We start from the raw sequence: 14,928 nt of genomic DNA, 5'->3' as shown, positions 1-14,928 counted from the left end.
AAGGGCAAATGTCCAATGTATGTTTATTGTTGTGAGACTTTGATTAGTGCTTGTGTGAAACAGCCATCACAGATCAAAAACAGACCCCCAAAAAAACCACCATGTTATCTGACAACACTTCAAATCCAACACTTTTCTGTGGTGATAATTATCTATTCATCTCTGTGTTGCTCAGTGCTGTGGTATAATAAAGCAATAATACAGTGATCAATCCCTAGGGTCGTGTAATGGGGTGAGCTTCCGTTACTTGTTCCAGCTTCTGCCAACCTAGCAGTTTGAAAGCACATAAAATATGCAAGTAGAAAAATAGGGACCACCTTTGGTGGGAAGGTAACAGTGCCTTTGGCATTTAGTCATGCCGGCCATATGACCACAGACAGCGCTGGCTCTTCGGCTTTGAAACAGAGATGCGCACCACCCCTAGAGTCGGGAACGACTAGCACATATGTGCGAGGGGAACCTTTACCTTTACCGTGATCAAATCAGCACCACTTTATTGTCTGACAAGATTTCTAGCACAGACTGGATGTTAAATAATGGGAAGGATACATCCCTGGCTTCCCTTCCAAGCTTGTTCATAGACAATTTACCCATTTTAAACTAATTCAGCAAATGTTTTCTTCCATAAAGTCAAGTCAATCCACTTTTCATTAAAACTCAACTCAAAGCTGACTTCCTGTAGCCATGTACCTGATGATGCTTTCCATTGAGGAGATACATATTTGAGTATACTGCCCCTGGGAACTAGATAATAATGTGTTTTTTTTAAAAATGAATTTATTCCTGCTATTTTACTGCTCCAAATACATGATTCCATGCAGCATACAGACCAAGGTCATTATAAAAAAAATTGAACTGCTCAATAGTATTGGAGGCCTAATTACCCCCCCCCCCACCATAAAAAGCAGTGCTCTTCTGAATGCGAGGTGGAAGGGGGAAGAACAGGCTTCGATTCAACCCCTCCAAGACTGAGTGGCTGTGGATGCCGGCATCCCGGTATAGCCAGCTGATACCATCACTGACTGTTGGGGGCGAGTTGTTGGCCCCTATGGAGAGGGTTCGCAACTTAGCGTCCTCCTGATGTACGGCTGTCTTTAGAAGATCATATAACGACCGTCGCCAGGGGAGCTTTTTATCAGGTTCGCCTGATACGCCAGTTGTGTCCCTTCCTAAACCGGGATTCCCTATGCACGGTCACTCATGTCCTCGTCACTTCCTGCCTGGATTACTGTAATGCTCTCTACATGGGGGTCTCCTTGAAGAGCACCCGGAGGCTCCAACTGGTCCAGAATGCAGCTGCGCGGGTAATAGAGGGAGTGATTCGAAGCTCCCATGTAACACCTCTCCTGCACAAGCTTCTGGTGGTCTTCCAGGTGCAATTCAAGGTGTTGGTTACCATCTTTAAAGTGCTCCATGGCATAGGACCGGGTTACTTATGGGACCGCCTGCTGCCACCAATAGCCTTCCAGCGACCTGTGCGCTCCCATAGGGAGCGCCTCCTCAGGGTACCGTCAGCCAAACAATGTTGACTGGCGACGCCCAGGGGGAGGGCCTTCTCCGTGGGGGGTCCTGCCCTCTGGAACGAGCTGCCTCCGGGGATACGCCAACTCCCTGACCTCCAGACCTTCTGACGCGAGTTAAAGACCTTGTTTTATCGTGCAGGGCTGACCTAACGTATTTTAAATGTGGGTTTTATCATGGTTTTATCACTGTTTTATTCATTTCAGCCTATTGGAATTTGGATTTTAATATATTTTTTAATTTTTGTAACTCTGTTTTTATTTGGCTGTAAACCACGCTGAGTCCTTCGGGAGAAGAGCGGTATATAAATTGAATTAATAAATAATAAATAATAAAACCCTAGCTCTGGGGCAGCTCTGAAGTGTCAGGGCAAATAGAGAATTGAACAAAATGCAGTGTTTATTGTATATTAGCCTGACCTAGCTGAAGCTGTGCTAAAACTACAAATTACAGAAATCCCAGCAATTATCACTTTTGCTAGATAATTCTAGAAAATTATCACACATCTGAATGGTACCAGCTATGGGTAAGATGTCCCAAACCCTGCCAAGCAATATCCCAGTCTTACCTTCCTGATTTTGTGATTATCATCTCAGTCCCTAGTTCATGGAATTTGTCCCAAAGCTCTTTGGTTTCCAAATTGCAGGAGATCTTAGCCATCTCCTCACTAGGGATAACTGGGGTGGTGGGGATTAGTGGCTCTGTGCAGAGAGAGGAAGGGCTGCTACTGCTGCTGAAATCCCCATGAGTGTCCAAGTTTGGCAAATCACTCAGAGGCTGAGAACAAGATGATTTCTCCACAAATTGCTCTGAAAAGAGAACAAAAAGAAAAGCAAGAAGCTGGTGAGAAGATCCACCATGGTTTTGTGTGTGGGATGGCTGCAAGTAGATGATATATGTTAACCTTCTCCAGAAAATGAAACAAAAGGGCTCACAAAAATTTATGCAATAAGTTTGCTCCAATGCCTGATAATTGCAACAGCTTTTGTGAACTCTGTTTAATAAAAACGGTTAGTCAGAAAATATACTTCTAGACTCCTGATATTTTTCTCTAACAGCTTTTTTCTTACAATAGGAATCAACAGGTGGGAATGGGGTGGGAAAGGGAGAAAAAGAAAGAAAGATGTCATCTAGTGGGGTTCTGCTTCTGTTTTTCAATTTGTTGATTCTGTAAGATTTTAATTCAGAAAAAATGAGTTTATTCTCCAAATATATTTGCAGTTATAAGTTATAAAGAATTCTGCCCACTTCTCTAGAACAGACCAATTTACAGTATTCCCTTGAGTGGCAAAGCACCAATGCCAGTGAATAGAAGGATTCGTGATCTGTATCTCCACCCTCCAGTTGAAAAGTTCAAAAGCAAAATCTGGCAGAAAACCCAGGAACTAATTGTTTCGATAGAAGCATTCATGGGTATATGCAATTCCTAGTTGATTTTTATCCTTGCATAGAGAAAGCTAGACTATCAGAGCAGCTACTATATCCAGTTTACTTATAGAGGTACTAGCTAGTTAAACAGAGGAACATTTACTTGGATCAGCATTCAGTAACAAAATTCTAGAGCAATTTGAGCATCTCACAAAATATTGGGGGGCCAGAATCATTCCACAGGGAGGGTGGCTTTTACAAGTCTTTACTTTCAATTCTTTTGAGGGGGAAAAAGATTTTCTTATATGAATTGCCCAGAAGAATTTTAGATTGCACATAGTTAGTGTGCAGTGTGCATCCATTTCTCTTGTGGGAAACAACTGAAAAGTGAAAATAAGCCATCATTGATCCATCATTGATGGACATAGGAGTGCTGCTGTTGTTAAATAATACTTTGGGAGTTCCCAGAACCTTGGTCAGAAATCCCATTGATTTAATTGGGGGTTGTCTTTAGGAAATTTATTGGATATAGGTTACAAATCTGGATTATTCGTCAGATAGTTTTACAGGGCAGAGACAACCTTGTCACCAGGCCCAACTTCAACAACCTTTAGATTTCAGAGGTATATTTATTCATTTTAAACACATTTTCTAGAGGTCAGTGAACACAATGGCATTTAATTCCAATGTGTGATGCAGATTGCAGTGTTAAATATATGGCCACTTCTCTCCAAAATTGGCTGCTTACTCACTGATAACTTAACCATACTTGATTCACTTCATTCCAGTTTTGTGGAAACACTGCTCAATCATAAATGAATCAAGAGGTTCATACAACCCACTAGCTGTTGACTTCACACAAATCTGCTTGCAAGATTCTTAGAAGAAAAGCAGAATGGAAAACCCTGCCCAGTACTTTGAATTGTTAAAGAAAAATCTATAATTAATATAGATGAGCCTTGTGCAAAATAATCGCAGACATACAATCTTTCAGTCAAAATGAACTCTTGAAACCTTTACTTCATTTTACTCTGATCTGATTTTCCTTTCACTAGGAAGATGTGGCTGTATGAAATAGTGGTTAAAGTGGAGGATCAAGTCTAAAGAAACCAGATTCAAATCCTGATTTCTACCAGAAACTGACCTGGAAGTTTTTAGCTCAAATTTTCTGAATTGTCAAGATAAAAAGGAAACAGAGACAATCTTGCAGTCCCTGAAGGAAGGGCAGCCTATACATTCAATTAAAAGACAAAAATAGAAAAACAATTCTGGAGATGGTTTACTAGGTGTGGTGGTGGAGTGGAGAGAGCCAAAAAACACAGTCACTCCAACAATTATCAAGATACCCAAAAGGCAGTCCACCTAGCTCAAGGCTTCCAGAAACCATCTAGTATTAGGTGAGTGTTATTTTAAAACTAGAAATCTCTCCCAATCTCCCCAAGGACAGCAAGGATCTGAAAAGAAGATGCAGGAGAAGGGAGTGGGACTGGCTCCTGGACTAATGGGATTCGCGTTAAGTAAATACATTAGATGCGTTGGTTTCCAATCATGGGAATCAGAAAAAAAAAATGAGTGAAATGTGCAAGACAATCTTCGGCATTTTCTCATGAGTGATTTACAACTTCAGCTGATCGCAATGGTTGGGTGATGCTAGAAATCACAATCAGCTTTCAGCACTCTACAAATTTAGCGGAGGTGACTTTTTCCTAAGTAGATGCACACCAGACAGCAGTTTGGAAATGTCCAGTGCCTGCAAAATATTAGGCCCGCTATAAAGGGCTTGTAGAAAATTATGGCATCGATTAAACAGACCAATGACTAACGAGGACTGACTGATTTTCTTGGAATCCCTAAGACTGAAGACAATCCCAAACGCTTCGGACTTTTTGGATGTTTACTCCCCAGGAGTCCGGATTTTCCCAGGGCCGGGCTCTTGGGGAATAAACAGTTCACAACAATTCCAGGTGTTTGAAATTTGCCTTATTGGCCAAATCCACGTAAAAGCTGAATTAGCCTACTTTTGACAGTCTGAAATCAGCGTCATAATTTCATGCTGGACTGAATCAGTCCAGCATGAAATTATATTCCTTTCATACTGTTATTTACCAAAAACAAAAAATAATTCTCTTGTCCAAGAAATGAATGGTAATAAAGGAATGGTAATAAAGGAAAAGAGTTCATTTTTTTGGAACTCTGCCAGACTAACCTGGCCGAAAATAACATTGTTCACTTAAGCCCCAGTCCCACCCCTAACTCGACCAACAATAGAACCTTCCTGATCTCAAACCTGCACCTCAGCCTTAATTGCAAATCTTTCTTAATTGAGTGTGCAGTGGAATCCGAAAAGCAGAAATCCATTTCTAACCCAGAAGTTACACTAACAAACTTCCTCACGTAATCCAAGCAATTGTAAATTTAAATAAAATCTAGCAGCATTGGGTCAGCATCTGCACGGGTGTGCCGCCTAGAAAATATTCAGCAGTTAGAACTCCTGATAATAATAGAGAGAATTCGATCGGGCCACTGAACCACTTAGCCCAGATCTAAAGGACAGAAATCGCTTGTTGCCCTTTAGAGAAATGTGGCAACTAACTTACTTCATGGTGATGAAATAAATGTAGCAAAGCCTGGAAGGTGAATTTGTCTTAACAGGATAGGAGAAGCTTGGGTGGATCCAAGCGAGAATCTCATTGATGTCAACGGAATTGGTATATGCTGTTGAATGAATAAAATTCCCTGGACAGATTCCAGATTTGGAAACAGGCCAAACACAACAGTGTGGAACCTAATACTTTCAACGAGCGGAAGCTCGCAGCTAAAAAAAGGACTCCGTATACAGAGATCAACAGGGACGGGATACAGTTCGTCAAATCGACTTCGACAATCTTGGGCTTAACAAAAAAAGCAGAATATCCCCATCTCTCTCCCAGCTCATTTCCCAGTCCTCCTGTATGAAGTCTAGTAGTAGATCTTAAAGCATCTCTGTGTAATTTGGCTCTAATGAATATTTACCAGTCGAGTCTGAAGTTTTTTTTCATTTTTCTTTTGAAAACTGAAAGGAAAGGAAGAAACTCACATTTCTAGGACTCCAATCGGGAGAAAGACAGATATCAAATTCTTTTATAACTAAAAACACAGAAACTATTTTCTGTCTGTCCTAAAAAAACATTTCCTAAAACTTCATCTCCAAGAAGATAAAAGAAGGCAGTTTAGGGCATTTTTTAATTCTCTAAAGTTCATTAAAAGAATTTTTCCATACAGAGGTTTCATTTATATGGTCGCTTTTTAACATAAGACACAAGTCCGAATGTCCATCAAGAGCTTACACCGGCCCAATGTCTGATTTTTTAAACAGACCAAATGACTAGGTAGACTGGACATTAACATTTGAACTATTATAAGTCCATGTATTTGCCATACGCTAAATAAATAAAACATAGGAATGAGTTTCTTTCTATTTCTCTTTGAAAAACGTGTTTTATTTTTCTAAAATGCACTATTTTCTCTAGTAGTTAGGAAGGCAACTAACAAAGCAAAAGAGAGAAGCATTTCTTTTTTTGCTCAACAATGTTTGTAAAGAAAGTGTTGAGGCTGCTATATCAGCAAACTTTCAAAACAGAAAATTATGAGAAAATGTTTAAAGGAAATAACTGGAGGAAATTTTGCTTTTCTTTAGGAAATCCATCAGGGCTGGGATCTATTAAAGTTTGTGAAAAATACCGCCAACTGAGTCAGCTTCCGTCATTTTTTAAACGTTGGTGCCCTTAAGTTTGTACACCGTTTCAGGACTGATAGCAATTTCTCTTAAAAATCATGGGGACATTGCCAGATGGAAATCTTAAGGATCTGGCAATTAACTGGTGAATTTAAAGCTCCAATCGAGAATTGTTTATTAGGTAAAAAAAAATTTCCCTTGAATTCAGTCAGGATTTTTGGTAAATACAGTGATTCGTTCTATGTGATTGCATTCCTCTGTCACCAATATAGTGCGCAAAGAGTTCCAGCAATTATCTGGAAATCAGTCCAACTTGAAACTAAGGATACTTGTCACTGCACTGATTGGGGGCAGATCTTGTTTATTCAAATTATGGTCTGATCCTGTGTCTTCATATTTGGAAACAAGACCCATTAATTTAAATGGAACTTTCAGTGTCATTCTATGTTCCCACATCACCAGTATTCCAGATAAGTATGGGTGCCATTATATCATGTTTGTGGTAGAAATGGGAATGTGTCACCGATCCCCCTTACTGTAGCCTTGTACATTTCTATCGAATGCCCAACAATTATATCTTAGGAGGCTGTGTGGATCCTTGCACTTTAAAAATCAGTCACGTCTCAGTGGGGCAAAACTTTGGTAATTTTATAAGGTAGGAATTTCAAAAAAGGTGGACAAAGAAAACTGACTTTTGTCCTATTTTCTTTGGCTGCTGCTGAACCTTGATGATTTTGTGGATTTGGGAGTCCACACTTAAATTAAAGCTTATTTTCCCACCAGTTCGACTCTTAGGAAGGGTACCCGCAAGGGCTTTTCTGTTTTGGGTTTTGAAAGGTAAAAGCTTTGCTCCGATTTAATAAGCTCAAACAAACATCTCCACCTTTGAATGCTTCCTTTAAATATGAAATATGAACAGCACAATTTAAAATCCAGGGCAGATGAATTCAATAAATTCACTCTAAAGGGCAGTTTTCCTCAGATACAGTTTTTCTGTATCTCCTGGATGTTACTAAGTAAAGTTTGTGCTAGGAACAACAGATACTCGTTAAAATTCTGCTTGGGGGGGGGGGGAGAATCTAAAATTTTAAATTGTGTGAACTACTTCGGTTTTATCCCCTCTCATTCTCAATCATTAGGTAAAATAAGAGTGAATTCAAGGTCGTATTTCAGAGTCACAGGTTCGCTAGCTCTGCAAACATACCTAGGAAAGAATAAATTCTGACCATCCCTCTTTAAAAGCGAAGCTATCAAACAAACCCAGTTGACCTCCGTCTGCTCAGTCAAACCCCTCTAGATCCCACAGAAATTCCCCGCACATCACTTCCTCTCCGAACGCCGGGCGATCCCGAAACTGGACTTACCCAGAGGCTTAAGGGTGTTTTCGGGGCTTTCTTTCTCTTTGGGATTTCCGCTTGACATGAGCGCTGCAATTGAGAAAGCGTTCGCACGGGAGGAGAGCTGAGGTTTAGGTGACCTGGTGTACTCCATGACTCCGAGACCGCGGTGCCTAAAATCGCAAAACCTAGCCACGGTCACCTCTGAGTGCTCCTCCTTTTTTCTGCACCGGTCCCGGCGTCAGCCCAGGCAAAAGGGAGGAGACCCAAGCCGACTCACGGAAAAGGCAGCACTAGAAGGGACAAACCTCGAGACCGGGCAGGTTATGCGGCACTCATCTTTTCCCTGAACCCGGAGCACGGGTTCGAGTTGGCGGCAATGAGCGCTAGAGACAACTCAGTGGAGCAGCCCCTAGCTCCTCCGCCTTAATTTGTTGGCCGCCTAGATCCTATCGGCTGTCAGCCAATCAGCTCCTGGCTACGTCAGGACTCCCTGATCCCACCAGAGGAGAGAGAAAGTGGATGGGATGGAGGAGGGGAAGGAGAGGGAACAGGAGCGCTCTCAACTCGGCTCTGGTTGCAACGAAACTGGTTCGTGGAGCAAGATGCTTTGGACCCGAATCAGCCCAGTCGGGCAATTGAAGACACGAAATGGATCTGGTTTTTCGGAGCTGCTTTGCAGGAAATCAAGTACAATTGACATACACACACACCGTGAGACTGCAATCTATTTATCACTATCGTTTATCACTTGGGAATTGCTTCGAAGTAAGCCCTCTTTGGATCGGTCAAACCGACTAAGCAAGCAACTTCTTCATGCAAAGTAGCCCCACCCGCTTGCTCAGACCAAGCTCATCTGAGCTCGGGGTTTGCAGTCAGTGTCAACTTCTCAATAATTCTTGCTATGTCCCGATATTCTAAAGCAGAGATCACGTAGGCAAGATTTAAAATACATCTTCTTCCCATGGAAATCAACAATGCCCCAGTCCCGCCTAAGAAGTAACTGAGGTTTCAGTTTGAAGGCCTCATTTTTGGAGGGTTTCCTCCTATCTGTCCTACCCTTTGCATCAAACACGCATGGTACTCGTTGCTTATGGAACTAACTAAAGCACATATTAGGCCAACAGAACAACTATGAATATGTTTTAAGAAGCTAGTTATGGAGGGGAATAGGCTGAAGTCAGTCTTAACAGATGTCCTGGTTAGTGTTCCTTAGTTAACTACGGTTAAGTTAGCTGCAGCTCCTATATATATAACTTGTCCCAACTCCTATTCAAATCGGAATGAAAGCTTTTCCTGAAATATGTTTAGAACTTTGCTTCAAATGAGAAAAAAATTGTCTCATGTAGAAGATTCTTTTTGGGGGGGAAGGAGCATTATACGATTTCTCGAACCTGCATGAGTCAGTAAATACTCCGGTCTTTCTGGTGGATCCTCACCACCAGCTGTTTGGCCATCATACCCCGAACACTCAGAAATAATATTTAAGGTACAATTGAATTATAGTTTTCATTTAATAAGGGAAAAAATGCAAGGAGTGATTGTTGGAAGATTGTTGTTCCTCACCATCTTTTTTATTTTTAATGATCTCATAAAACAAAATCAGGCTTCTTGGATGATTAGCACACAAGTTCTGGAAAGAAACTATAGTAAATAAAATGTGATTTTTCTGCTGCACTACCAGGCACTTTATGGATTTTCATTTTACAGAAGATTCTTATTCCTAAATCAATTTCTTGAAGATATTTTTGCGATTTCTAAGATAGCTAAAAGTATATAACTAATATAATTTTTTTTAAAAAATAAACCATCTTGGTATCATTTTAACTTTCAAAGTTGTAGATAATTCCAGTCCTAGGTTCCAAGTTGTTTCAATTGCAACCCTTTGCACATTTATTCGAATTAGCAACCTAATTCGGCAGACTTGCTTTCAAGGAGAGAGCAGAAAAATGCCCTTTAAATTGTAAGGGAATCGTGTGCATGCGGTTTGGAAAGAATTCATGATACCCTGAATCTGAAATTAACACACCACTATTTTTACCATCGATATGTTACAAAGGCCCGGTATTTTTTACAAACGCAGAAAATGAACCGAGTAAACAATAGTTGACTTAATCGTGAGTTAGAGTCCAGCCAATGGATTCCCCTTCCATAAATTTCGGTGGGGTCGGTCCTCTGCCTGGTTTAGAATTACGGCGTTGCTTGAAAGTACAAGGGTTACCGAGATAATTCCTCTGCTTGGGTTCTCCCTATGCTAACTTTGAGTCTCTTGCTAACTGAGTCGAATGCTTCTCTCGTTAATGAGCCCGACGCTTTGCAGCGGAAGAAATGAAAGTGTCCTCTCTTTTCTTTCAAATGCCCTTTCCCTGCGCCACCTTTAACGAATAGCAGCGCTCCTGCCTTCCTGAATTGCGGAATGTACAATATCTGGGAAACGTAGACAACTTTCTTTTGCCCCGAAAAACCGATGGGCTGCAGCTCTCCGAGTTTCTTTTTGCTATAGGGGTCCACGCAGCAATTAAGCTTCATGCTTAATTCAAAGGATTTAAAACTGTGTTTGCAACTGATACGCATCTGTCCTCCCCTCTTCGTATTTCCAAAGATGGTTTTCAAAATGCAATTGGACTTTGTTTTTCTTTCCTTGAAAATGTTTTGCTTCTCACCCAAGAAGCTTCTTCAGGTCACTTCTTTGGACGAAAAGAGAAACCGTTTCAAGGAAAAACCCAAGAATGTCTAACTGCCTTTTGAAAATACCTTTGGGACGACTATGACCTGAGTGATTGAGAAATGACTATGGAGGTTCTCAGTCTGACTTTTCAAGGCAAGAATTAGCTAGTCTTGCCCTAAATTACTAAGTAATTCAGCATTAAAGGGTTATGAAGACTACTTCCTAAAACAGCACTTTTAATGGGACTTCAGCCACAAGCTGAGTGCTCGAAATCTTTCCATCTTCCATAACAGGTCTTTAGCCAGGGGTGAAATCCAGCAGGTTCTTACAAGTTCTTACAGAACCAGTAGCCAAAATTCTGAGTAGTTTGGAGAACCAGCAAATATCATCTCTGGCTGGCCCAAGAGTGGAGTGGGAATGGAGATTTTGCAACATCCTTCCCACAGGAGTGGGGAGGGAATGGGGATTTTGCAATATCCTTTCACTGCCACGGCCACCAAGCCATGCCCACAGAACCGGTAGTAAAAAAATTTGGATTTCACCACTGTCTTTAGCCCTTGGAAGATAGAAAAGGAGACGGGGACTGAAATTGACTGGTTCTATCTTTCTCTTTGGAAGAATTTGCAGTTTCCAGCAAATGAAACATCTGCAAGAAAACAACCAAGCTCAGTGGCCAGGTTTTGCACACCAGAGAGCCAATTTCAGGCAGAATTCTGAATAAAAAACCGTTGGTCTTAAATCTCTGCTGTTTTGACTTCCACAAGAATCACTCCCTCAAAGTGATACTTCCAGTATGCCCAAACTCAAGTACTTGGATTGAAAGATCTAGCAAGAAAATTTAGAGATTTTGGGAGTCATCAGTAAGAAAAACCCACCCTTGCAAACTATAAATTTTTTGGTGACTCGATATACCTGAGTACTCCTAGGGACACTGGCTTCCATCAATAGCCTGGATGAATCTATTTCAGTTAAAGCAGTTTTTAAAGTAATATTCATTTAAACATGAAGGGTGTGTTTTATGACAAAGCCATGGACTGTGTTCACACATCAATGTAACCAATTATTTCCTTTAACCCTGATTTGTTTACTAAACATTTGACTAGGATGAGATCACACTAGGTTTAGATAAGCCCTAAACCTGAGTGAAACCTGAGTGATGGCTGAGTGAAATACAATGACTGACTTTAACCAGGACATTAAATCAAAACCTGCTAAATCACATTATAGAGGTGCGACCCCACCAATGATGAGTTGTTGTTGTTGTTTAGCCAGTGCTAAATCCTATAGTTGTTTAGCTAGTGCTAAATTCTGCAAATCTCATCCACTGAAATGAGTGGGTCATATTTTTGATAGTACAAGGCAGCTGCTTTATATACAATGAAAGGCACATCAGCCAAAAGAGAGCCAGAACTCACTTGTCAGAATAATGCCAGCCTTACTGGCTTTAATAAATAGATCATCAAAAATTGTATTCATGAATGAAGCAGGATCTCCAGAACTCCCCTTTCAGGCATTGCTGACTTTTCTTACATAGATAGGCAAACCCCTGGAAAAGGAAAACAAGGATAAAGCCACCCTTGCCCCCTAAGGAAGTATTGCAGCAGCTAGTCTCTTGTATTTCATCCGGAATCTATCGAAAAACTCAAGATGGCAGAATCTGAACATGTCTAGCAAATTGTACTTGTCCATGCCTTCAACTCAGCTAGTTGGAGGTATCAATTCATCTGGGTGGCAAGAGTTCTCCAGGTTATTTGGTATTCCCAGTTTGGTGGGTAAGAATCACATTTCCAGTGCAGTTTAGTTCTGATCAATATTGTGAAAATCTGTAAACACCAAATTATTGTGACCCAAATGGAGATGTTTCTGGACTTGCATTTAATCTGATTACATGGACAGAAATAGCTGGAAATGCCACCTTTACTATTCTAAAAACATTACACTTTGGGCAGGATCATCCAATACCACTGAGTAGTGGGATTGGATGAGTGGATTGGATTTTGCACAGGTGTGCAAAAGATACCTTTCATTCCCAAGTCTGGAATATTACCCATATGTTTGGACTACATGGGGATTCCCAGGATCCCTAGGCAGCAAATGATCATATTGCAATGATTAACTAAACATCCAACATTTTGGATATCAGTTTGAGTATAACTTGAAATGGCTTGCCTCTGCTGAGCTTTCCACTTTCCCATCTTTGCATCTGGCTCTACACATTATGCAGAATTCTTAATTGTTTTGACCTTATACATTTTCATTAATATTTTTATATATCTGCAATCTTCAAGGCATTGTTTGATTTCTTATAAAGCACAACAAATTGTCACTTTAACATGGGATGCTATGAAAACCGAGAACAGTTCCATGATTAGCTTTTGGTTCAATGGAAACACAAAAGATCAGACTGAATAAATCAGATAAAAATGCCAGATGCCCATTTAAAACAACAACATGGATAGCAAGGAAGAGATATAAAGTGAAGCAAAAATTGGGGGCAATAATGATCCTCCTTTTCCTCTGTTAAATGTTTTTCCTGTTTTACTATTCTGAACTTCATAGAATCTGATTATCTGGTTTATTGACTGGATACTTACCCCCTTTTTCATTATTATTAACCATCCAGTTTGCCTCCTCTTAGTCAACCATAACTGTTTTGTATCTAATGGTATTTCTTGTCACAGAATGAAAGCAAAGAAACAGGATTAAGGGGAATCTGCTTAATGTGTCTGAGATTCTATTTTCTTGTCAAGATGTTAAATTTTGGGATTTGAAAAATTTAAAAAAAGGTTAGAGATTTTTTTTTAAAGGTCAGGTATATTTTTGTGAAATACTTCAAATCATAATCACCTCCTCCTTTTCTGCAACTTAAGCAAATGCATGACTCAATCTATCTTTATTATGGTTATAGACCAGAAAAACAAATACATGAAAAATATTTTCCATTTTTCTCTCCTTCCATACTAGACAGAAAGTCTGGGAGCTGAAGCCCACTTCATCCAAGCTCTACTAGATGTAGCTGGACAAGTTCCATCAGCCCCAGTATTAGGCAATACTGGTCAGGGATCATAAAAATTGAGATTTCTGTGTCCTTTAAGTGAGATTTTTCCAAATGATCCATTCAAAGTAGATTTATTATGCTGACACACTTCAGGGAGAGAGAAAAAAATGAGGATAGGATCTGACTGAAATTTCTTCCTACCTGTTTGTTGATTCCTGGATAACCATCTTCAGGACAAGGACAGAGCTAAGTCTCACAAAACTTTTTCTGCAGCACCTTTTCAAGCAGGATACAAAGAGGGACAACCAAGAAGGGCAATTTGAGCGAAGATTACCCTCCACAGTCCCTTGGCTGCAAATGTAACTGGTCAGTCATAAAGGAAAATCTGCCCCACAAGGAAGAGCATTGGCATATGATCAGCATTAGGTTTCATTAGGCAGCAGCTTCCACATCCTCAAATGTGCTCCGCTAGGGATGGTAAAAGTTGTTGGCTGATACAGCTGACTTCATTAGCAGAAGAAAACAAGGCTGTCCTTGAAATATTTTTCTTTCCACCATTTGGAAATAAATTGCCTCTTCTAGGGTTTCCTAGCACTCTATCTTCCAATTCTGTAATCTGTCCTGTCTCAGCACTCTGGGGAAACAAGGGTGCCTACTTCTAGGCTCCCTCACTCCTTTTCATCTTGCTCCTGCCCTAAGCTTGTACTGTAAAAGAAAGAGAAGAGAAACAGCCCTTATATCTGGATACATTATCAGTTGCAAACAAATGTTTTATTTCAAATCAAGATTTCAGTGAAAAGCAATACACATATAATGTAAATACAGGACTTTCATTTTGGGGATTTTCTTTGTTTTTTAAAATTTGGCTAACAGTTAAAACAGCTAAACAGTTAACAGTTAAAATTATTATAAATGGAAATGAAGATGTTGTTTAACCATTAAATTAATAATGCAAAACAAAAGGAAGGATTGCCATGTTTAGTATTCAAAGGATCCTGAGAGATAGTTTGAAGATGACAATCACTGTGGAGGAAGCTAAAGTCTCTTGCTGGAGGAAGGCATGGCCAACTGTCTGACACCCAGAAAAGGGAGACTTCTACAAGGAGGTGGGAGTATATGCCAGGTCCACTTATTATACTGTCTGTAAATCTCCAATTTAGGGCAAAGACCTGGATGTCAAACTATTGAAAAATATGCATGTTCAAAAATATATTTGCTCATTCTCTGGAGAGAGACCTGTAATCTCTCCAATTGCAATGCAGCAGTAACTTTCCAGCAAAGCTTTCATTGCTTTCAATTGGATTTTTTCAGCGGCTCTCTT

At 40.2% G+C, this 14,928-nt stretch overlaps 1 protein-coding gene across 1 annotated transcript in view; it reads right to left on the bottom strand.

The window, feature by feature from the left end:
- Positions 1–8,175, bottom strand: part of TBX20 (T-box transcription factor 20) — a 60,905-nt gene extending 52,730 nt beyond the window's left edge. Inside the window, exons 1-2 of the mRNA XM_058183358.1 lie at positions 7,969–8,175; positions 2,090–2,330 (exon numbers count right to left, since the gene is read on the bottom strand). Of these exons, the coding sequence (XP_058039341.1) occupies positions 2,090–2,330; positions 7,969–8,095 (368 nt within the window). The 5' untranslated portion in view covers positions 8,096–8,175. The remainder of the gene's footprint in view (positions 1–2,089; positions 2,331–7,968) is intronic.
- Positions 8,176–14,928: the final 6,753 nt, after the last annotated feature.

This window comes from Ahaetulla prasina, chromosome 4 (assembly GCF_028640845.1).
Source record: "Ahaetulla prasina isolate Xishuangbanna chromosome 4, ASM2864084v1, whole genome shotgun sequence".
Taxonomy (NCBI): Eukaryota; Metazoa; Chordata; class Lepidosauria; order Squamata; family Colubridae; genus Ahaetulla; species Ahaetulla prasina.
The sequence above is the reverse complement of the archived record's forward strand: the minus strand, read 5'-3'. Positions and strand labels throughout refer to the sequence as shown.